Here is a 25,181-nt window from a genome sequence, read left to right as displayed (position 1 = left end):
ACTTGTTTTCTACACTCCTGGTTTTTAGCACAGCTTTAAAGATCCATTTGTAGTTTCTTTTTCCTTTGGAGTGTATGCAGGACACACCATGCACTTTTGTTCAGATTTATTAAACTGCAGGGCTTTAGTGAGTCTCAAAGGCTTTTGTGCCTGATCTTGATGAAGCAGAGAGCAGCCCCATGCCTGTGTCTCAGTGCAGCACTCACTCACACTGCTGTGTTCACCTGCTCAGCTGCACTCACCTGGTTCTTCCAGCTCCCCTGTGTCTCCACAAATGCTTGGATTCCCCTCTTCATTGTCCTACTGCTCCATTTACTCCCTGCTCTCTCCCCACACTCTTAACTTTATTCTTGCTTTCCCTTCTGCTTTCAAAGCTCCCAGGGGTTACAGCTCCCAGGGCTGCACAGCTCCCAGGGCTGCACAGCTCCCAGGGGTTACAGCTCCCAGGGCCATGCTGTGCAGGCCCTGTGTGGCTTGATGGGGACACCTTAAGGGGAGAAGGACAAGAGCTGCCCCCTGAATGGGGCACAGGCAGCTTGGCTGTGGAGGAGAGGGGCACTGAGAAGTAGAAGCAGAGCTTCCAAGGGGGCTTTGTGACACAGGGTCCCCCACCCATCTCCTTCTACCTTTGGTGAGCTCCTGCTTCAGCCTCTCCTGGGGTACAACTCATACAGGCTTCCCTTTCTTGGGAAAAGGGAGAGGTCATAGACCTTCCCTGCCTGGAGACTTTTATCATGCTGTAGACTTTAAAAGTATCTTTGTGTGAGATGTCTGTCATGCTGTTAGCTGTGGAATACCTGGGACTGGGGTAAATCAGGGCTGGAGAGATTTTGAAGGTAGAGAAACAGTGATGGCAAAAGAAAAACAATGTGTCTATTTTAAACTTGGATAGCTTGGATTATTAAACTTGCATTTGTATAATTACAATGTTCAAGCAGAAAAGTGACACCACTCCAGGAATCAATTTACCTTGAAATAGCAAAGTGACTTGGAGGAAGTTGTTAGTGGAATGGCTGGAGCTCACTTTGTCACAGAACCACATCAGAAAATGTTCAATTCCAGTATTTAAAGAACTACCCATTGGTGCCCAGTTCTGTTAACCTCTGAAAATCCCAGGTGAGACAGGTGGGATTGAAAGCTGGATTTTATTCTCTGTGTGTGCCAATTTTGATTTTACATTTTACAATCAGTCTCTCCATGGATATAATTTTAATAGGTTTTTAGATCTTTTAATCAAGAACTAGTTGTAAAGCTCTCCCAGCTGTTATTTGAGTCCTACATAAAGTTTCAATAGCTTTGTGAGGTATGGATTTTCTTTTAAAAGCTCTCCCTAACCCTTTGTCCAGTGTAATTGTCACAGGACTTGTCCACTTGCTCCTACTTTGGTGCTTTCTTGTTGCTCCTGCTACAATCCACATTGGATGGATGTAATCTGTGCTGCTCCTGGTGGTCAAAGCTTCCTAGTAAGACACTGTCATTTGTGCTGTCTTGTGTTCTTTTGGTGCTGCTGAGGTTCTAAAGTATTAGAATGTACATTATAGAGATGAGGTTATTACTTTATCTCTGAATTGCTTGGTGAATTATGGCCGGTCCTAGTGAGTTCTTACAGTTTACTATTGCAGTTTATTGTGCAATAAAATGTCAGTTCATTTTTGGCCACATTTTCAGCTGCATCACTGTTTCATCTATGGAAACCTCCCAGTGATTTTCTGTACTAAATGTGCACAAGGATCCATCTGGTTTTTGTGCAGTCCCTGTGTTTTCTGTGGGCAGTCCAGCTTGATCCCACAGACTCTGGCAGCCATCCTGCTCCTGACGTAGTGATGCTGTGTTAAAGGTTCTCGTAGTGCTGCAATTCTCTCTACCTAAAGTCTTCTGTGGCCTGTCAGAGTGTGTTTTGTACAGCTAACCTGCCATGGTTTATATTCCTTTCTGCTACCTGCATATGCCATGCTCTTTCCTGGTGCTGTTGTTGCTATATCCTCCCCTGAGGTGCCTTCCCAGCCCCATGGCTGGTTTGCTGTCAGCCTTTCAGCAGGGCTCTTTGGGGTGGCTGGGATAGGCTCACCTCCTGCTATGCTGTGCTTGCATAACCTTCACATACTTGCCAATACTTCACATTTGAAATTCCATTTATTTTAACAAGCTTTCACTTTTAGTTACATCACCTTTTTAAAATCAAGTGGAATTTTTTTAAAACTTTTGTCTACCTTAGAGATATTGAATCTTACTGTATCAGGGTCTCTCTTACAGATTGCCTTTTGGTAGTAATTTTCTTGATGAGGACCTTGACACTGCTGGGGCTGTGTCACAAGGTGGCTTTTTTTAGTGGGTGCCCTATTTGTCACTCCCTGAAGTACAATCTACAGATCAGAATTGTCACACAGCATGTCTGAAATAACAAAACCCTGCCATTACTGCTGTTTTCCTGTGCTAGCAATCATTCCAGTTTCTCTGCACACAACAGGGTTGCTCTTCTCAAATGGAAAAGATTAGATTGTCCTTAATAATGTATTTTCCTGTATTTGAGCATGGACTTGGAGTTTTGTAGAGATTCTGTTTTTCTTGTTGGTACATTTCACCAAGCTCTGATATGATTCTAAGATATTTGTGATACTATTTCTTGACATGATTCCTGTACTGACATGAGTTATTGCATTTTTAAAATCCTTTATCTGGAAACTAAAGTATCAATAATTATCTCTTTCCTCCAACTGTTTGATATTAATCAAAATATACTTACAGGTAGGCATTGTAGTCTAGCCATCTCTTTTTTAACCTTCTCAGCATTTGCATAGAAACACATACGTATTTGGTTAGGGTTTTTTTGTCTTCTGCCTCTTTTGGGAAACACAGTTTCGCCTTTGACTTTGGCCAGTGCATTTTCTACCCATGGGCCTGAAGACAGACAGGGAAAAGGAGACAGAAAGTCTCCCCACATGTGTCTCTTTCTCTGGGGGTTCTCAGCTTGTTTTGCAAGTGTTGATACTCAGATGAACTTTGCAGTCGGACTGGGGAGTGTCTGTGCTCTATTATGGATTTATGTTATGGGAGTGGGTGACTCCAATGAATTTTGTTTCACTTGGCAGCTTAAATCTGTTCTTGAGTCAGTATTAGTTAATATTTTTTTGTGATGGATTTTGAGCTTAGCTGCAGACACAGAGGCTGAAGACTTGCCCTGAACCTCATAAAGACTTGCCCTGAACCTTGTGAGAAATGCTGTTTGTTGACAGCATTTGATACATTTTTGGCGCTGTTTTGGTCTCACTGTAGAAATGCAAGGCAAGTGATACAAGGACAAGTGGGAACTGCAGGGTTTTTTGTGAGGAAAGAGAATGCTTTACTGGCTAGTGAAGGATAAGCCCCAAACAATTAGGGTAAAATGTTTCTGCATGCTTCTTTCCTCTGGAAGCTTGTCCAAATCACTTCCCCAAATAATGGTAGCTGTTACTGTCCATAATATATCATGGAGAGAATAATGCAAGCAAATCTTCAGTCTTGCTTTTGCAGTGGATGCCTAAAGCTGTATAATAAAATGGGATTTTGAGCAACAGCAGATTTTGGACTCCTATGTCAATCACATCCCCTCCTTTCTCTCTCCACCAGATGCTGTTTTACAAGTATGTAACATTTTATGTGCAAGAAGAGAACAGCTGATTTATTACAGAAATGAAAGAATATTAAACCTTCCACAGGGCTGTAAGGAGAGCCTTAGCACAAATACACCTAATCCTGATCTGATAATAGCAGGCAATGAACTCACAATATTCCATATTAAGTTAAAATTTCTGTAACCTAGTTGCAAATGGTTTTTCATTTAGATTTTGTTTGCTTAAGTTTATTACAGGAAGTAAAAATAACCCCTTCTGTGATAGCACCTGCAAGATAGATATTGCTCTATTTCTTTGTAAATAAAGGCCTGCATTTTATTACTGTGAAAATTGCTATAGTTCTGCCTTTGCACATCAGGCAATTTTCTGAAGCTTTTCTCAACAGGTATGTTGTAATGCTTGGTGTGCTGGAAGGGTATGCCTCTCCCAAATACACATCTATAGATAATGGAGTCCATTAAGAATGAACACTACATGGAGCTGTGAAGGGAAAACAAATATGCACAATGTTCAAACCAGAGCTAAACTTCTAAACCCCTGTTTTGGCCACCTAAAGGGAAATTGCCAATGGAAACCTGGATCTTTAAATAAACCCCTAATGAAGTGGTCATCTAAACTTCACTTCCAGAACATCCATCACCTCATTCTGCTTGACGAAGCAGACTATTCCTGCCACTAGGATGATACTGTGTCTCACTTGTGGATCTGGATGAGTGGATGACAGTGGAACATTCACAATTTAGGGAAGAGTTTGTTCCCATGAAGGTCAGGGCGGCTGCCAGTCCCTCTCCCCCCTCAGCCCCCGTGCCAGTCCCACACCTCCGGAACAGCAGGGACAGTGCCCAGCCCAGGGGTTGGTACCCAGCTGCTGTGGGAGCACACAGGCCTGGCTCTTTTCATGTGGAGCAGCATTCCAAAGAAGTTCTGTTTGGACTGTGGTGCCAGGAAAACATCTGGGGGTACCATTTAATGGTATTTAATTATTGTGGTTAATAAGCAGTGCCTCCTGGGTTTATATGTGTGGGGTGTCTATGAATATGTTTACTTAGTGTATGTTCATCTGTGGTGTATTTATTTGTGGGATAAAGAGGCCATTTTTCTTTTTAGGGAAAAATAGCTCAGATAAGACAGTATTAGTTTTCATAAGATGGTGTTTTAATAAGATAAACAAAAAATGTGACAGATTTCATATATGTTTTATAACCAAATATTTTACATGTTATTTTTCTTCTCTTTTGGGTATACTCTGGAGGCAGTCACGCATGGATTGTTAGAATAATAAAAATTACTTGAAGTAATTTTTTTTTTTAAATTTACTTGAAGTAATTTTCTGCCTTTATCTGAGCATTTGCTATGCTTGTAAACTTGCATGCTGTTTGTGTCTAGTATTACATGCACTTCCATTTGCCAGCCACAAACAAACAGATTTTAATTTGTGCAATTTACACACTTCTGCATTGTACAACAGGAAGACCCTAATCAAATTTGATTCTACACCCATTACTGAAGGGTAGTTTTTAGCATGATAGATCTCAATTTTCATATTCACCTCACTGCTTTCTGAGGGCAGGTGAAGGAAGCGCTGCCTGTGCTGTGCCTGTGCAGTGACAGCTCTGGGATAACCCCGCGGGTTCTGTCCATGAGCGTGGCTGAAGGAGCAGCTGGAGCTTCACACCCTGCCGAGCCTCAGTGCCCTGCAGTGTCTGGGCTAACAGCAGCATGGCCTGTTACAAACTGGCACTAAGCAGAGTTAAATCAGAAAGCACTAAATGGAGGGTAACATCACAGGCACCCCCTGAACTCCGCGTAAAGAATTCCCAACCTCTGCTGGGAAGCCCAGCTGTGTTCCCTGGGAGATGGTGCAGCAGATCCTGGACCTACTGCACAAAGCTGCAGTTTATCAGTCTGCTGAATGTCATTTAAGGGGCTGGGGTAAATGGGGGGAGGGAACTACTGCTGCCCTAGGTGCTTTCAAGTAGCAGCAGCACAGAGAATATTTTCTTTCTAGGGCAGCTCTACCACAACAGCTCATCAGTGCTGTCTGCCAGGTAAAGGAGAGCACATTGACAGAATTTATTGGGCTCAGACAGCCTTTGCTAGCGTTCATCATAAGAGGCTGTTTGGGAAGCTAAACATTGCTGAAGTGAAAGGGGAGCTACTCTTCTGTGGTAGGAACTGTCTGGAGACAGAAAACAGAGAAGGAATGAGGTGTCAATTTTCCACATGGCAGAAGGTTAACAGCAGGGAGCCCTCAGGTATTCAGGTTAGATTCATATGCTGCAAGTTGAAGTCTCTGGGAAAGGGAAAATGGCAAAATGTGCAGGTAATATAAATTGTTTGGGTCAGTCAGGTCTAGGAATGCAAGCAGGACCTTCCAGAACTCTGCAAAGCTACGTGAACGAGCACGAGTTTACCAAGCAGAATCAATTGACAAATGTGAAGCATTCCCTGTTGGCAATGGTAGCAATGATTTTAATGACAGACCTCTGCTGTTAGTATTTAACAAAGCGTTACCAGTGGGAAAAGACTATGCTGTGTCCTTCTGGACACAGCTCAAAAGGCTGGTTAAGAGTACATTAATAATGCCTTTGGGTAAATATTTTGCCTTTTATTCTTGAGTTTGTGGTCAGGTCTAATTATCTATTACCAAGGAAGATTATTTGAAAGAGAAATGGTTTGGAGTTTGCTGAGGGAAATGTTTAGGAGCAGTTGATTCAAGGGACAGGGAATTGATTTTAAAATGGCTCATTAAAATATTTTTATTCACAGTCCATAATTCATCTGTAGAACTTGCTGCCAGACCTCAAGGATGGCAAGGTTTTAGTGGAAATTCTGTATAAAAAGATTTCATTTCTCTGTGAATAATGAGAACACTTACAGGTGTGTTATTTGAAGTATAGCACTTGATCCACATTCCTGCACGGGTGTGTTAAGGGCTAAGACATCATTTTCTAACTATCATAAGCTTTTTTCTTCTGGGTTTTTGTTTTGTTTTTTTTTTGGTATGTGTTTGTTTGCACTTGTTATACACAGGTTGCACCCAGTCAGAAAGCCTGCTAGGCATGTCTGATATGACATTTCCTACTGTGATTGTGATATCCTTGGTTCAGGAGAGAGCACAAACAGTTCAATGCTCTGTGTATGAATTGCTTCCTTTGTGAGGTGTTGCTGTTGTCTGTGCTGATGCAAATGCATCCTCACAGTCAAGGCAGGGTATTGTATTGTGTATCATCACAATCTGAGCTTTTTAAACAGAGGCACAATGGAATGAAAAGAGTTTTCCTGTTCTGGTTTGATTCTGAGTTTCTCCAGGGCCACCTCTCATCCTTTGTGATGCAGAAGTTGGATCAGAATTTTCAACCTGTAAAACACAGGGAGGTTTATACCTCCCCATCCTGGGGAGAAGCAGACTTTGGCAGTTTGACCCCATCTGGGAATGTAGGAGAACTCTCCTGAGCTGCTGCTGCTGTGGAGGATGTGGGGGAGCACATTCCTGATGTGGTCCAGGTTTGGACACATCTTTCATTTCCACACGTGTTATTGGTGGTGATGTGCTCATTACCAGCTGGGTCACTGCTTGTGCTCACTGCAGCTGGATCTCAGCAGTTCATCGTGGGCAGGCGTGGCCAGTGCTGCCTCCTGGTGCTGATACAAACACTGGGGTAAAAGTGGGTTTTTTTAAGGCTGGGGTCTTTTTGAATGAACACCACAGCATCAATATGCTTTTGCTAAGTCATCTTGGGAAGGACAAATATGATTAAGCAATGGAACAGAATTTTGTCTGGCACTGTGAATGCAAAGTTATTATTTCCAGTGACATCAATTAAAAAGCTTAATATTAGATTGTTAAATGAGAGGTATAAAATCTGATTTTAGTCCCTATCTCAATTTTCAGAAAGTTCTCATCTGAATAGACATTCCCAATAATAATTTCCCAACCTTGTGACTGTACATAAATCTCTGAGCAATCAGATTAGGAGCCACTTCAGAAAAAACAGCCATAATTCACCAAGTGGAATAAGCCTTTTAAAACAAGTAAAATGAAACCCTCTATTTATTCTGGTGGTGATGATTGCTGGTATGAATCTTGTGAGAGTTCTGGCTTGTTTATTTTGTTTTCCATGCAGTGTTGCTCTGCTGTCAGGCATTATGTTTCCCCAAAGTTCTGTAGGCCACCATCATCTGTTTTATATTTGACACTGGAGGAGGAGAGCCTGCCAAACCACAACAGGCTACAACAGTGGTGATTATCAGCACTGAGTAATTGTATTTTATGGCTTGACAGGCTATAGGTTTCAAGCAACATTTGTGGAAGTGTGCTGGTATGGGATTAAGGTTATGTTTTAGTTTAGGAAATTCTGTACCTTTCTAAATTTGGGTGGAGGTGTCTGGGGTTGCTGCCTTGCTGCTGCACGATGCTGTGCTCTCACTTCCCATGACTCATGTCTCCCACCCAGCTTCCACTTTGTGAGTAAGAAAACAATCACTAAAATAATGGCTGTGGGAGGCTGAGCATCTGCTCCCAGTGCTGCCATGGCCTGAAAAGAACCTCATTTCTGTACAAATGGCATTGATAATGTCTTGCAGAGTGTTTAGAGACTCTCTAATGAAACGTGCTTCAACATTTTTGATGTTGAAGTACTTCAAGGAGTAACATTTATTTCCAATTAGAACTAAGTAATTCTATTGTTGAAGCAGTTGAGAAGAAATGTTATAATCTTTAATTTATTAATTGATAGATAACTGACTTGATGAGCTGTTTATTTCTAGTTTGGAATTACTGGAAAATTACTTCCCCCCCCCATATTTGATCCTAAAACTCCAAATAAGGAAAATATTTTCCAAGTTGATGGTTTTCATTTCTGCATTCACCAAGCAAAGCAATGAAAGAGAAGAGATGTAGAGTTCCTGTAGAGGATATAAATCTGGAAGAAATCTTTATGTCCCTATGTACTAAGTTCTGGGCACATAAGCAAATTGAAGGTTAGCAAAGTTCACAACAGATATTTGGCTCACTGGGGGACTGGCTTGACTTGGAAAAGTGAAAATAATTTGATGGTTTCTGGCCTCCTCTGGTTTGGTTTGGAAGTGGTGAGCAGTGTCCTGCCTGAGCAGCAGCACAGGTGGAACAGTGCATCCTGTGCCAGGCCTTCCCTGGAGCAGGAACAGGGAATGGCAGTGGAGGGCATTCAGAATTCATTACTGGGAGCCTGCAGCACTCAGGAAAACCCGACCCTTCTGACACTGTCTGCCGGCTCAAGGCTCTTTTCCCTGAGGAGAATGTGGGACAAGACACAAAGTGTATTATTATCTGGTTTTCACCTGCAGGTCAAGATGGCTGAACTCCCTGACCCTGATTTGTAGGAGATGTAACGAATCAGCGGTGCCACCTTCCTTCCACTGCAGATGGCCTGCTGGCTCTGCTGCAGTTTGCTGTGTAATAGGAATTAATGGTCAGGCCTTTGATAAACAGAATGCAGAAAGGGCTGTTGCTGATGAAACCATCCTTCTCTGCACTGCTGCCTTACCTTGCCTCTTGTACAGTCTTTAAGTTTTATAAATCTTAAATGAAATGATTCTGTAAGTTGAATAAAGGACCCCAGTTTTCCCAGGAGTAATGCTGCATGCCTGCCTGGTGTGCTGCATGTCAGTGAGGGTGCAGCTGAAGTGCAGCTCTTGGTGTTGCTGTCTGTCCCCTCCTGCAGCCAGGCCCTGCTCTGTGCTGCCAAGGCAAGGCTGTGCTGCCAAGCTGATGCTGGGGGAGTGGATTTGTTGCAGTCACCACAGGTCAAGCTTATTTAGTGAGGAAATTCTGAAATGCTGAGGCCTCTTGTCAGCTTGACACTACTGCCCTACTTTCATGGCAGTGATTTACAAACTGCAGCATATGGGAGTCTGTGGGATTCACCTCAGCTTTGGGAGTGCTCTGCTGTGTGAATGATGTATGAAGGGTAAACTTCCTGAAACAGCCTCTTGACTTTCTGGTAACCATACCCTCAAAATCCTCGGGCCAGTGGGTTCTCACTAAGCTTTGTCCTGGGATTTTGTGGCACACTTACCCTTTGGGAGGTGTTTTTGTCTTGAGTTTCAGTGGGCCAGTCTGAGTCAAGAAAAGGGAGCATGAAGGTACAGGAGGGATTTCCTGCTTTTTAATGGCAATAGGGTTTTCAGCTGGGTTCATATGGGTGGTAGAAACAAAGATATGAATGTGCTGTCCTGGGTATCCCTCCAGCCTTGATTCATCCTGTCCATTGACAAGAAATTCAGGGTTTGAAAGACAGTCAGGTGTTGCCTACTCAGTGTGACTTCTTGGGAACTTAGTGAACTGGCCACTCTCAATCCAGGAGCTATTTCTTTGTTACAAAAGCAGAAAGCATCTCTGGTGCATTTACTTCAAGTCAAGAAGAAAATTGTTAAATCCCCTGAAATAAAGTTTGCATTAGAGCTGGGAGAAATGACATGAGGACTCATGAAAAGCTCTTCTAACTTATGCTAAACATTTGCTGCTTCGCTGTATTTTACTCCAGTCTCAACTTTGCAGCCCTGAAGGCTGCAAGCCTGAAACTAAACTTCTGAAATTAAAAAAGCATAAAATAAAGTGAAGGTTAATGGTCACTGGCTTCTTCCCCACAGGCTCTGCAAGCTCTGATGTGTGGAACACTAACAGAACAGGAAGGCATAAGGCAGTTATTTATTGTTGTTCTTGCAGTCAGTGTTAGTACTGTCAAGCAAAACAACACTTGCTAAAAAATAACACACCTGCCCTGACAGTTATCCTGGGAAAGCTGCTCTTGGAGACCTTGGGACAAGCCCTGCTTTGTGCATGACACACTGTAACAGAGGGAAACCAGCAGGAGGGCCATCTGCCCTGATCTTCCCTGACCTGTGCTGCTTCAGGGGCATACAGAGAGGGTAAAGGTGCTTGCTGAGGTTGTCAGGCTGCCCTCAACTCCCTTGCAGTAGGGTTCTGCCAGTCCCTTTTGCAAGAGGAGCTCTGATGAATTTGCTCACTGGATAGAAAAATATGGCTTTAGACAACAGCTTCTTGTCAGGCTCATTGGAAAGGTAAATGTAAAGCAGATGAGACCTTTTCCAGAAGGATGCAGGAGTTACCAGCTTGCTGGAGACTTCCTGTACTGCTTGGAAAAGAAGCACAGGCCAACCTGGTGAAGGTGTTTGACTAGAGCTTTGGAATTAGGGGTGTGACTCAGAGAACCATAGAATGCCTTGGCTTGGAAAGGCCTAGAAGACCATTTCTTTCCACCCCCCTGCCATGGCCCGGGACACCTTCCACTGAACCAGGTTGCTCACAGCCCTATCCAACCTGGCCTTGAAATGGAGGATCATTTTAGAGTGCTGCCAGAAATTATCTGGGGGAATGACCAACTGCCCCAAAATGGGAAGGAACTGACTCAGACACAGTCAGAGCTGAAACTGAACTGAAGGGGATTAAATCTCAGGGGTCTGTCCACATGTTTTGCCATTATTGGCTGGATGAGCTTTGTAGTTATCACAGCAGTTTTTCTGATGTGTAACAGAGATAGGGAGGAGCTGTGTTTTCAGGTAATTTCGATTGGTTGATTTTGAGGCATTCCTTTCTTCCAGGCTGTTTTCCAAACAGTTTAATGCCAGTACAGCTTCACAGATTTGCAAACCCCCTCTTTCTCTCACTGGCATTAGCATGCAGCACCACCACAGTGTGTTAGCAAATGCCACACAGCAGCTGGATTTCCACAGAATTTCAGTCCTGCTCCATCTACTGCCTGGCACAGGTTCCCATCAGCTCCTGCACTTCACTGCTTACTCCTTCCCTTCAGAGCTGTTAATTCATTCAGTAAAACTGGACATACAGATTTAAGCTGGAAAGAACATGTGACAGTCTCTGTGTTTTGTGTTGGGGATGCAGAGAAGTGGAAGAGGAAGTATTAAATTGTTTAAAATAGGTATTAAATTGTAAGAAGGTGCCGGTAAGGGGCATAGGCTACAGACATTCAGGAAAAATCTCTACAAAGAAGTGTTTTATTTGAAACCTTTTAAAAAGGGGAAGACTCCTTGTGCCAGGGTGTAGATTGTAAATCTTTGATTAAATCCTGCAACAGCCCTCTTAAATAGACACGAGGTGCTCTGTGGTCCTGAGGAGAGGGATCAAGGGGTGTCCAGCTGCAGCTCTCAGAGCCTGCAGAACCATGCATTTCAGTGAGCCCTCAGCCCAAGGAGTGCAGGCTGCGCCCTGCAGCATCCCTGCCTGCCTGCAGAACTGGCCCATCCATACACAGAGCACCTCTGTTTGCCAGGCCTTTTCAAGTACATTTAAAAAAAATCCATTTGGGAGAGATTAATTAATAATTAAGCTAGTGTGGAATTAATCTTAGGCAAATCTGCTTCGTTTTTGCAGTGTAAGGAGGTGTCTTGACTGTCAAATCCATATAGCGACCCAATAAAGCACTGATACCAGAAATTCAATTCTCTGTAGCTAATCAGCATCCTCCTACAGCAGGGCCATCATTTGAGATAGCTTTTGTTTTCTCATGCATAATAATTTTTGAACATTATGTTAATTTTCACTAAAAGTTGATGGGACAGGGTTCCTGCAGAGGGTACAAATATTCCAGACTGCTTTATTTTATTTTTTTTCATCGTGTTTGAGCATGAATCACTTTCCTGTACCTCACTTTATTTACTTGATCAGCGAGTCTTCTCTACTGGGGGAAGCAATTTAAAACTATTGTGAAAATGCCTCTAACATTTCGTTGTTCCTGGAAGCTCACTTGCTGCTGGAGCTGAAGGTGTAAACAAGGCTTTACAGGGCACAACTCGGCAGAAATTCAAGGGCATCTGGTACATTTAAATGTAGCTCTTGGATTTTCTTTTTCTTTCTGTGAAATAGCTAATCAAGAGAGGAGAGGAGCTCAGACTGAAGGAAAGAAAGGGACTAGACTGGGAGAGAGAAGTCTGAGAAAGAAATCAAATAATGATATTTTCCCTTTCAGTGAGAACTAAGCCTGATCTAGGGGTTTTCTGCAATTGGGAATTTCTCTTAATAACCCTCCTTAAGGTTATAAGCAGAGACAGGAAATCCTTTTCCTGCGAAAAGGATGAAAATTCATAAATCCTGATGTTACTAAATTGAAATTAAATTTGCACGTTTTGGATAACGGGGATATGTTCCTTTAACTCTCATGTTCTCCCCCATCCTGCTGTGGTACATCCATAGTTCTGGAAATCTCTTTCCAGTGCTCTTCTGAGCTAATTCTAATAGGGGATCTATCAAAATTCATTATAAAAAATACATAAGCCCAGGCATGCTGTGCAGTCAGCCATTAGTGTTCCCACTGTTTGAGGAATTAAAATGCCAGGAAGTGGAGCTAAGATGCCATTCTGACAGCATGCCCTGCTTCAGGATGGGGGCAGCTCCTCTTCTGGGAGCCTCTGCCTCAGGGAAGGAGGGCACCCATCCCTGGCACGTGCCTGTCGAGCCCCACTTGCATACACGAGCACATTTGCAAGCAAAGATTATTTTGGTATCTCTCTCTGTTGATACTGGGGTGTTGGCATAAATGTGGGACACTTTCAGAATCTGCACTGGGTGGATGTAATGAGTACTTGTAATAAATTCTCACTACAGAGTCTGCAGGAACATTTTCTTTTCATCATCTCATTAACGACTTAGAGCCATTAACAGCTTAAAGTGCTGAGTAAGGATTTACATTTAATTTAAGTCTTCTGTTCTTAGCTGACAAAATGTATTTTACACACTTGATGGATGTAATTAGTGTGATGAGGCTTTAAAAGAAATTGGCTTGGTTAAATTTAGAATTTGCCATGTCAGTTTATACATGAAGCCAAAGCATACACATCAGTAGTTCCATGGCTTTGGAAAATGCATTCTATTCATATTACTGATATATTCTATTCATATTACTGATGTATAGATGTTTTTAATTTATGAAACCAATACAGTCCAAATCCAACATGCTTTCACATTTGACAGTGCCATCTCTTATGTTACAATTTCAAATCCTTTTCTACTGCTCTTGCACATCAGAACTTGCCATAATGTGCTATGGCTGCAGACCAGCTGTCCTTTGGATAGCAAGGAATTGTGCATGGCTGCCTAAGCTCCTGTGCTTTACCAAACTTCCATAAAAGCAGACCTCCATGGAAACTGCTGGACTTCAGTACCTGCAGACTGAGGCAGGCACTGCCCTCCCAGCCCCTTTTCCCTGCACTGCTGCTGCTTTCTGCTCAGCCTGACTCAGTGCTCAGGATTCCCTTGGGGAATGTTTTCCCTCATACCTCCTGTGCTTGTTGCTTGCTCACTAGAGAAATGAAACTCTTGTTTGTGCTGCCAGCAGCAGCAGGGCTGGGTAGAAGGTGTAGTCCAGTGTGCTTGGAGTAAATCTGCTCTTTAATGAAGGACGAGTTTCTGTCTGGTAATTGGAGCTTCTGAACTCATGTCATAATATTGCTGGGCTTTGCTGCAGGCCTGCATTTTGTGTCAGCAGTGTAACCTGGGAAGTGCTGTTGAAGATAAATCAAAGTAGAACAAACAGTTAGTCCCCAGAGCAGAGAGGCTGTTGGAGCTAGGTACAAGTAGCCTTAGGAGGAGTTCCAGAGCTGGGTTTCCATCCCTCCTGCAGGGATCCTGTGTTGGAAGGAGGATGGTGAGGGTATCACACTGAGTCACAGCCCTGGGAGCACAGGGGATGAGTGCCCAGTTGGAAGTGGCTGTGATGTGCCCAGTGGATGTGTCTGGCTGGCTCAGGGCGTTCTGAGGAGCTGGGTGCTCTGGGGCAGGGCACGATGAAGCTGACTGCTCTGAGGATATGACTCATGTCACAGATGGCTGCAAGGCAATGCTCATCTGAGAGTGTCACATTACAAGATACAGTGCACTGCTAACAAAACTCTGATGTGCTGGCATGTTATTTGATGTTAGTCTTTCTTTGAAGAGGAAAAGATGATCCTTTTCTCATACTTTGACTAAGTGTTTTTGTATAAGATTACTATGACTGTTATTAGTGAGAAATTGAGGAATAAACTCTTCTGGCTAAAAGAAGCCAGACTTGAGAATCTGTAGCTGTTTTTTAAAGTGAACCATAGTTGACTATTTTCTGAGGTGTAACTGTGTGCCAGGAATTAGTGCCAGTCCTTTTTGCAGCAGGTCAGAAGGCAGTTCCCCAGCTAACAACATCCTTCCTCATCGTGCAGCCCTCCCAGTGTTACTGAGGTGGGTCTGCCCCATCTGCACCTCACTGAGGCATGGCTGCTCCCTTTCCCTTGCAAGAGGATTTGCCAAAATCTCTGGGGAGGTCATTTTTCAAAATAGCTTCATGGAGGTGGCCAGAGCACTTTGTGACCCTTGAGTCTTGTTCAAATATCCAGTTCTGGGGAGAAATGCAGGGGGGATAATGTTTCATGACAAAGGTTAAGTGGTCGACTGGTGCAACAAATGGGTGAGATTTGGGTGTTTAAATTCCCATTTGCAGGTTTGAAAACCTTTGCTGCAGTCTGTTTTAAAATAAACAGGATAATCTATAGGAGACTGAAAAGAGAGTTACAGCACACTAATTAAGATTGTCTGAAGTGTTTTTCTGTTTGACTCCAGTTTGCTTTTTGTAAACTGTGTTCCCTTTCTCTACTTTTATCACCTGCAGCTGTTGTACAACCCACCACAGCACCAAATAGCTGCTTGTGCAGTGCTAAATAATGCATTTTAACAAATTAAATCAAACAAGACAGTGTGTACGCTGGAATATACATTATGAAGTCTGTATTTTTGGAACAAGGAAATTTCTGATGGTTGTGTTTTCAGTGGATTTGTATTACTAATGTACTGCTATTGCTCATTATCTCCCCTGGGCTGTTCAGTGTTCCCAGCTCCTCCATCTGCAGCTGTTTGTGATCCCGAGGGCAGCGCAGGGAGCAGCCACCAGGGCTCTTGGGGTGCCCACCAGGGCACTTGGGATGCCCACCAGGGCTCTTGGGATGCCCACCAGGACACTCTTGGGATGCCCACCAGGGCACTTGGGATGCCCACCAGGACACTTGGGGTGCCCACCAGGACACTCTTGGGATGCCCACCAGGGCACTTGGGATGCCCACCAGGACACTTGGGGTGCCCACCAGGGCTCTTTTGATGCCCAGCCTTCACTGGGATCCTGGCTTGTACCTTTGAATGTTTGGGGCACCTTTTCTCCCCTGACTCAGAGCTGAACCAGGAAGGGGATGATAATCTCATTACATTAGTTTGGAGTCTATTTGTGAGCTTTGCAGCCTTTAGGGAACTAGAAAATACAAATGCCCAAAAAATCAGAACCATGAGTTCTACAGTGCCAACTGCTGTAGACAGTAGGTGAAGAACTGGCATTCCAACCTTCAGTACGTTGCTCCTGATCATAAAGGGCACAGGGAAGAGCCAACAGCACAACCTAGGATTTGCCATGAAGCTCGAAATAAAGGCCAGGAGGATGTGCTCAGCTAGAATAATGTACATGTTACCTGTGAGCTGTATCTTACCAGTTCTGCAGCTGATGGAAACAATCACATAGGAAACAACAACAGTAAGATGGAATATGTTTAGATTTTTTCCAACACCAGCTCAGTCCCACAGCTTTGGAAAGAATGTCTTACATTATAGGAAGGTATTTTCTTCCTGTCATTTAGTAAGGTATGAAAGAAAAGAGAAGATTTTTGTTTGATGTCTAAAGATGCTCAGAACCTGACAGTAGCAACTTAAAAAAAACTGTTTAAAATACTTCTAAGAGATGCAGAAATGTTTATTTTATTTGACATTCCATTTTCATCTATCTATCTATCTATCTATCTATCTATCTATCTATCTATCTATAATTTTGTATTTTTACTTCCAGTTTTTTAAGTTCTGGAAAAGCTGAGTGACCCTTCCTGACTTTTTACTAGTGCTGTCAGCCACAGGCAGTACTTTCCCTGAGTTTTTTCTATCTCTCAGTATAATTATGGACATGAACAGAGGTGCCCATGATGTTCTCCTATCAGTACACCACGCTAGGGATAGAGTGCCAGTATAGCCCTTGGCAAGTGCAGGGGATGCTGCTGGACTTCAGTGAGAATAACTCATCAAGGCTGAGTTCATGGTGGCAGCTTCTGCAGGCTGCTGCCACTGTCCCTGCACTTAGGTTTGCTTTCTTCTGCCATTAAGGAATTAGGGTGCTGAGAGACTGACCTAGCTAGGTAGTGGCTGTGTTAGTTTGGGGAGGAAATGGATTTGCACCCGGAACTGAGCAGGTGATTTCCTCTCAGTGGTGCAGGGAAGCACTGAACCTTGTAATGCATTTCTGTCCTGGTTTGGGGGGTAAGTAGGTGAGTAATTAAGATATTTTGTTTGTCACATGTCCCTGTGATATATTAGTAGAGTTTGGCTGTCACAAAATGCTGGGAAAATTAGCAAGGTTAAAGTGTAATTATGAAGTCATACATGGTGTCAGTGCTGGTGTTGGAAAATCCAGCCTTCAGGCAGGAGTGCAAACTGTGATGCATGAGCAGTGTGTTGGCCATGAACACAGGAAGGGAATGGCTTTAGTTAAGAGGATATGTGAGGGGTTTTGGAGGACTTTTTTTCAAGATTACACCTCCAGTTATTCAGTTGCTTTTTGGCAAACAAAAGAGTTTGTGGGAAACATTAACAAACAGTAAGTAAAGAATGAAATATTTTGTTTTGTTAAAGAGTTTGGTTGATTTTAGTGACGAAGAATCTTAAATGTGTGAGTTTTCCCATGAATATCTAGTATTTCCTGTAATAACATCAGTAGGTCATTAAGCCCTTTAGGAAGAAGTTAATAAATAGGAATTAACTAGCCTTTTGCCCCTTCTCAGCAAACAATGCTTATTCTTCCATTACAATGCCAGTGCTGTGGTCATTATGGTGTCACAGCGTGAGCAAGACAAGACTTGCAGGGAGATGTAATTTCTGTGATGGATTGGGGGAATAAAAAGATAGTGCCTACTTGCAAATCTTTTTTCATTCTTGCTTTTATGATGTTTGTGCTCGTTCCAAATGAGATCTGCAGGTTCTCTGAGAGATAAAACGTTGGCCATCAGCTCACAGCTAATTGTCCCAGAGGGCCTTGGATAAAACCCTTTTTATTCTGTTATGACCTCCTGCTGAGCTCTGTCATGTTTCACTGCCTGTGTGCCCTGCTGGGTTCTGTTGGTGGTGATGCCAGGGAAGAGTTTGCTGTAACCCTGAGAATCACACCACAATCAAAAACTTTGTCCTACCGTGATGATACCCACTCTCAAAAGCCTTGCTAGGGATGAAAAGCAAAGCACTGGAGCATGGACTGATAGGTGACCTCCCAGTGCACCTGAAGCCATCAAAAGTTAGAATTACAACTGTATTTCCTCCAGTGTGGAGGGAAATGAGTTCCTGTGCACCTTCTTAGGGACAGTGAACTCTGAATCTTATCAACAGAGCTGTAATCCTGACTTCATTGTCTTGTGTCCCTCACTGTGGTTAGGATCATAGCAGGAACACTGGCACAGAGTCACTGAGACCCAGTGTAGTTACAGCAAAACGCTCCTGAGGTTTTGCCCAAGCAAATATGCTGCACATTCATGTCATATTTGCCACTTTATGACTTTGCTATTGTTTGTGAATCTGATCTTGCATCCTTTGCTTCTTGTCTCTTTGGACATTGTGTGTTTTTGAGAAGTTCTTACTTTGGTTTGTTCCTGGGTATTGAATTGTCCTTCTTTTAATGTCTAATAATATCTTTCTCTCATTATTATAAACTGAAGAAAAAAATTTTTAGTCTTCTGTTATTAGGAGGTTGAATGAGTTGTTTGTGGCCAGAGTTTATTTTCTAGGCTATTAAAGTGGTGTTTTCTAAATAATAAGTTCTAAACCAGTGGCCACAAACTTGTTAGAGCTCCTTGTATGCTCCTTGCCTTTTTCTGGTAGTAGTGACTTCCAGACTGGATGGACCATTTCCTGCCAGCTTTCATCTGCTCTTATTTTCTCCATGTACTCACTACATGCAGGTTGTGGCTGCTGTACTCAGATCCAGTTGAGTACTCACTATGCTGCAAGGGTTTGATGCTTCTCCTGTGTGACAGAGAAGGATGCAAAGGGAAGAGGCAAACACATCTCAGTGGGAATTGATTTATGCAGGAGATACCTGTGATTAAGCTCCCTACCCACTGGATGTCACTATTGTTCCACAGAAATTCACCCATGGAATATTTATCTAGCACTGAGGGCTGACAGCAAAGACCATTTGCTTGCAGCAAACTGAAAATTTCTAATTGTATTTGCAGGCATATTGTATATTTATGTTCATTTTGCAATTGAATTTTATATGAAGTTTCACCATTTTATACTAATAAGAAAAGAGAGCTTTGCCAAACCTTCAGCTGTGGTGAGTCTGGAGGTGCAGATAGTGAGTCATGAAAGCCAGCCAGCAGAGGAACTTGCAGTCATTATACTCAAGCCACTTGTTCTCATTATTATTCTCTTACTCTGCAGTTGCTGGAGGTGATCTCAACATACTGAATGAACATTACCAGTCTCCTCAAATCTGCTTAGTGCATTAGTTATTTTCTTTTCCCAAAGATGTGCATTCTGTGTGGTGTGTTTCTCTGAAATGGCACTTGAATATCCCATGAGCTGGCTCTCTGAGAGGCAAGGAGGAGATCTGGGTGCAAGGGCTGGGTTACACTCCCAGCCTCTGTGTGATCCAGCAAACCTCAAATCTCTCATGTCTGTTTGCCATGGTCTCTCTGTGCCTCACAGAGAAAGTCCTGACTGCCCTTAACGTTTTTGGGGTGCTACAATTCCATCTAACATTCATCTCAACATTGTCTAAATACACGTAGGTGCCAACCCAGTGACAGTGACACTGGGCATGGAAGAGTCCTGCACTTTGTCTGCAGCTTGAAAAGCCCTGGTCTTCAATGGTAGCCCCAGAACACCATACATGTCCCAGGAAAAGGAATAGTAAATGACTACAAATCCCAAAAACATACAGAAAAAAAAAAAAAAAGAAAAATGCACACATCTTCAAGACCAATTGCTGCTCTCCTAAAATTGGAATATGTAGGTAGTATCAGCTCCATTAAAGAGGAACCAAGTCATTGGAGACATTTGGTCGCATCTCCTTCCTCAACTCAGTGCCTAAAATGCTTGTGTGAAGGCTCCCAGGTTGGTGAGAGCCATGATAGCTGTGGCTCTTTGACATCCTCTGAGGATTGCTTGGCATCACCCCAGTGAGGTTTTAACAGTTTTGTGAAACACTGGCACCAAACTATCTAAAAACCAAGACAAAGTGGGATCAAGATTTTAGATACTGGAGAGAAGCAAAGGAGAAATTTCTTTGCTGGAACCTTTGAGGCTTCAGCACTTCATTTGTATTCAGGAGAGGGGCAGCCTTTCATGGGGACTCAAAGTTGCTCAGCCAAGACCAAGTCATTCCCACAAGATTATTAGAATTTGTGACTCTGGTGGCCTTGCCAGGCAAACCAAGTCGCTTCTGGAGTGTTTCATTTGACAGTGGTGAGGCTCAGGGTAGCTGAGTTCATGTGGGTTTTGCCCACATGAAAACTTGGAGTTCATAATGTGTTTAAGGGGCTGTGGAGCTGATTCAAAATCAAGCCATAGGCACTAGAGTGGGATTTAACACCTTGGCTCACAGGACTTGGGCTGTGCACAAGGTTCAGAGAGTTCCACTGGGTGTGTTTTGTGTGTGTCAATGACCATGGCAGCAATCACACACTGACCCACGTGTTTGGAGATACCTGCAGCTGCAGTTCCCAGGCTGGGAGTGAACTGGTGATCTGAGCATGTCTGTGCATGAATACACGTGCTGGATTTTTGTTACCCTCCATGATTAATGGCAGACTGGCCTAATTTTCTTTTTCATGCCTATAATTGATTATTCAAAGGGAGCTAGTGATGGTTTTACAGGTATCACTTTCTGAAGGAGGCTGTGGATTGGTTCTTTCTGAGTAATGTTTAGGACAAGGCATTAGAGAAACACAAAGCATAACAAGTCCAATTCAATTATAGACAACTCTCACAATCACAGTCCATTAAAAGGTTTTAGAAGATGCATTGAATATTTCTGAGTAACAAAAATTCTTAAGTAATAGTATGAAATTATTTTCTGATTGCAGTTAGCAGTCCTAAAACAAAATATAAAAATTTAATTTTATTTTTATGTGTATTTATATTTGTCTGTATGTACGTATATATGAACATCCATATGTTTTGGGGCAAATCTCTTGTGTTTTGGCTGTGCCTAATGTTAGTCACCACTGCAGAGATGAAAGCCTCTGAAGTACAGGGATGGTTGTTAACATGAAGTTTATAGCAAACTCTAATGCTTCAGTACAGAGGTAACCAGGATGTGCTGGTAGAAAACTGAATCCTGCAGTAGCTTGGATAATTAAATGTGTATTGACTTTTTAATAGCAGCTTCCAAGGTACAACTGAGGTGCAGCTCTGCTGTGCTGCTGAAGTGTCTCAAGCTTGCACTGTTAATGGTGGGGGGTCCTGGTACTCAGGGAGATGGGGTCTCTCCTGCAGGGCTCAGTACAGCTCCAGCTTCCACCCTCAGCTATTTCCTCACTACAGTCCTTGAAAAGGAGAATGGTTTCATTCTATGAAAAAAACACCAGCCCAAACCCTTTCAAGTGTATTAGTTCTTTTAAGAGATGTTTCTATCTTTGTTTTCATTGTATTGAGCATGTTTCAAGGTGATTTTCTATGATTGGGTTTTTTTCAGTAACAATTCAGGAGAACCTTCTGTTAAGGCTTTGCTTTTTCTAATCTGCTGCAGTGAAACTGCCTTGTAGAAATATTCCTTCCCAAGTGATTGAAGATGTGCAGTTTACAAAGCCAAATCAAGTTGCAAAATGGAGATAATTAAATTACTGACTTCCATAAAGGTGCTGCTGTATTATTTCGTACCCTCCCTTCCTGATAATCAAAGTATGAGGTACAATTTATTTGCAAATATGGGTGATATTATATTCCTCTGCAGCCAACAAAATAGATGATTTTGGGAGAATGAAGGCAGGGAATAGCTGGGTTACAAATCTGTATTTTGCCCATAACCACTGGTGTATGACTAGACATTAAAATTGAATATGTGTGAATTCTGTAATGTCATTTAGGGTTTTGGTAAGAGAGGAAAATGATTTGTCACTGATTTGTGTAAAAGGATTTTTGGGTGTACTCCTCTCACATCAGTGAGTAACCAGTTTTCTCTGAAAGGTCTTTGCTGCTGTAGTATGTCTAAAATGCACAGTGTTTGGCATTTTAAGTGATGAAGCTTTATTTAGTTATTAGAGGGACACTGTGCAAAACATAACACACAACCTTAGCAAGCCTAGCCCAGCCAATAAACAGAAACAGAAGAAAATGATGGATTTTAATGGTTTCCTCAGCTACATAAATGCCTTTGACAGTCCTGAAAAGAGAATTCCTAATGAGAGCTGAAACAAATGTGTGCAGGAAGTGGTCTTGCTTTTGCTGCTGCACATTTGAGTTCCTCTAATTGCATCAATAAGGAATTTCTGCTCCTCATCTAATGAATGCCTTTTGACTATTTTCTGAAAGGCAACTGGATGTAGGGATAAACACTGGCACCTTTTGTATGAAGTCACATAAACAGGTTTCAATTGCTAGCTACTGGCCCTAGAAACACTGTGGTATAATGCAGTACAGTAAATACCACTGTACCATTTTATTTTTAATTTTTTATTAAGCCTAGGTTTCCCTCTGCTTTGCCTCTGGTGTGATACTTAAGGGTGCTTTTTAGTCTCTCTTGTGTTGAGCAGCAATCAGGCATTTTTTCAGAGCTATTCCTGCACCATCTCTATCCTCAGACAACTCAGAATTAATATGATACTACAGTACCTGGATCTTTACTTCATTCTGGGCACAAAAACTGAGTTTTAGAGCAAGGACTGGGTTTGGGGAGGCAGAGGGGGATACCCTGCGTTTGAGTTTTTTTCCATTGTTGTCATTTTTTTCCCTAAACAGAGGCACAGTTGGTGCAGGTGCAGTGGATTACTTATGAAAGAAGTTTTCTATTTAAAAACAAGAGAGACTTTAATGAGATCAGTAGAGGGTTTGTACAATAGGTATTGTATTAAACCAGAGCTCAGGCTTCACATTGATTGTGGTATTTAAATTTCAATGAGTTGATTATGTATGAGAGTAAAATGACCAGTATTATGAATGTACAAAAAAGGGACATGGAAGAGCTGTGCCAGAAAAGTGAGAAAAACGTTCCCTTTATAGTCCCTAGAGTTCAATAAAGCACCACTATTCCCCAGCTTTTAAAAGCTCTTTTATCACAATGGTTCATACCTCGCATTCCCTGGAGCCTGATTTGTTATACGTGCAGGGTCCCGTTCCATTCAGCAGCATCTCACTGGTCTCAGTGTTGGTGGGTTTGTAATCTACATAAAATTCCTGTGTGCTTGGAGTCATTTGCTTCAGCGACTGTCTTTTCTTTTTCCTGTGCCTTCGCATGAGAGAGCGCTGCTGCAGCTGCTTCATGCTGGCAGGGTAGCGCTTCCATGACACATAGATCACCAGCAGGATCACCAGCACCGACAGGAAGAGAGCCACGCTGCCTGCTATGATTTTGTGGAAGGAGATGTGCTCTGTGTCGTGCTCGGGCTCAGAGCTGGCTTCGGTGGCTCCCATAGTTGGGGGCACAGGGGGCTTGCTGTCGTGTTTAGGCCTGGTGAGTTTTGGTTTAAATGTTGGCTTTGGGAGAGCTCGTGCTAGTTCGAACCTTTCCGTGGTACTCTTGCCACAGATGCTGTAGTTTTTCACTGCATCAATAACATTCACCCCTTGCAGCTCTTTGGGGCTGGCACAAATAATTGTATTTTCCCTCAGCCCTTTAAAACTTTTAAGCCAGTTTACCAGAGAGCAAATGTTTCTGCTGCATTCCCATATATTCCCGGCAAGGCTGATGTCATTGAGAGATATCCAAGAATCCAAAATTTCTTGACCAATAAATGTGAGCTTGTTTGAATCCAGGTTGAGGCGCTGTAAATTGGGCACACACTGAAAAACACTAGGTCCACTGAAAGCTTCTATTTCATTGCCAGATAAATCAAGTCTTTGTAATGAGCTCCAGGTCCAAGACATAGTTTGTCCTATCACACTGATTTTATTCCACTGTAAATAAAGGTTTTGAAGGCTGACTAGCCTTGGAAAAAGTGCCAGGTTGAGCTTAGAAAATTGATTGTGCTCCAGATGAAGCTCTTTCAGTCTGATCATACCTGCAAAGACATTCCTTGCTAAACTCCGGATGCGATTATAACCCAGGTCCAACAGTTCAAGGTTCCTGCAATCTTGAAATATTCGAACAGGGATGGTTCTTAGGGAGTTGGACCGCAAATGTAAACTCAGCAGCTTCCTTAAGCCCCTGAACTGTTCAGATCCCAGAGACTGCAGCTGATTGTATGACAGATCCAAATTCCGGAGATTTGTCACAGGTCTGAAGGTATTATTAAGAAAATAGGAGATTCTGTTGGAACTCAAGATCAACTCTTTTAGTCTGCGTATTCCACTGAAAGCATTTTCGTCAATATTGCTGATGTGGTTATGGTCTAAATAGAGCCAGGTGAGTTGATTAAGACCTTTAAATTGATTGTATTTTAGTTTTTGGAGGCTGTTATATCGAAGGGACAAACCTAAACAACCAGCAGATATACTTGAGGGAATCTCCTGCAATTTCTGAGATTCACAATATACCATTTTGCCTTCACACCTACAGCCCTTAGGGCATCCTCGTTCAGCAGAAGAAAGCATTGTCAGTAATACAGTAGGGGCTATTACCAGAGCTACAGCTGATCCGCTCAGTAGCCTAATTACATTGAAACCTGGAAATAAAAACAACTTAGAAAAGTTATCCCCCCATACATCAGTCATTTTTTTCAATCATGCTAATATCTTTTACTTCAGCAATCATTTACAAAGCCCTAGCTTGACTCGACTACTTTTCACATTGGGGTTTTTTTTAAACTCGGCTTTTTTTTTCTTTAAGAATACCTCAGTATAACTACTGACAAATAGTTGGGTAAAAGGTGTAATCCCTAAGCCATTTAAGTATAATAACAAATCACATCAAGGTAAGTTTATGGAGTAATTAAAGCACAGGCTATGCAGTAACTATGAACTATAAATTAAAAAGGTAACATGAAAAACATACCCATCCTTTGTGTTGTTCAAAGGTCGTCCTTAGGTCTTTTGTTTTTTGCTTAGTGTGCCACAAGCATGGCAGCCCCTGTCAGCTGCACTGTAGTGAGTCAGGGCTCGCTGACACCCAGGAAGAAAAATTGGACCCCTTGGGAGATGGACCGATTTTGGAACATTATTCTTTGCCAGCCGTGCAGACCACTCCAGGAATAAATCAATCCCAACACAGCATTCGCAGCAAAACGTCAGATTCTTCCTAGGTAATAGGATCTTCACGGATATTACGGTTTTGCATCTTTCTAGTTAGGAACCTGGCTTTTAAAGCGTGGCTTCATAGGAGCGCCCGTCGGTGGGTGCAGCCCGCGGCG

General features: G+C 42.6%; 2 protein-coding genes across 4 annotated transcripts in view; one reads left to right on the top strand and one right to left on the bottom strand.

Annotated features, from left to right (window-relative positions):
* LRRTM3 (leucine rich repeat transmembrane neuronal 3) overlaps positions 1-25,145 on the bottom strand; it is a 79,922-nt gene extending 54,777 nt beyond the window's left edge. For 2 of the 3 annotated variants that reach the window (XM_014310129.2, XM_031063219.1), the window contains exons 1-2: positions 24,827-25,145; positions 22,966-24,497 (exon numbers count right to left, since the gene is read on the bottom strand). In XM_014310129.2, the coding sequence (XP_014165604.2) occupies positions 22,966-24,497; positions 24,827-24,830 (1,536 nt within the window). In that variant the 5' untranslated portion in view covers positions 24,831-25,145. Of the gene's footprint in view, positions 1-22,965 lie in introns of all 3 variants that reach the window. The other variant, XM_031063218.1, reaches the window with a different exon arrangement.
* Positions 1-25,181, top strand: part of CTNNA3 (catenin alpha 3) — a 417,013-nt gene that overhangs the window by 163,107 nt on the left and 228,725 nt on the right. The window lies entirely within an intron of this gene.

The sequence above is a fragment of the Geospiza fortis genome, unplaced genomic scaffold (assembly GCF_000277835.1).
Source record: "Geospiza fortis unplaced genomic scaffold, GeoFor_1.0 scaffold614, whole genome shotgun sequence".
Taxonomy (NCBI): domain Eukaryota; kingdom Metazoa; phylum Chordata; class Aves; order Passeriformes; family Thraupidae; genus Geospiza; species Geospiza fortis.
Note: the sequence above shows the minus strand (reverse complement) of the source record. Positions and strands in the feature narration are given on the sequence as shown.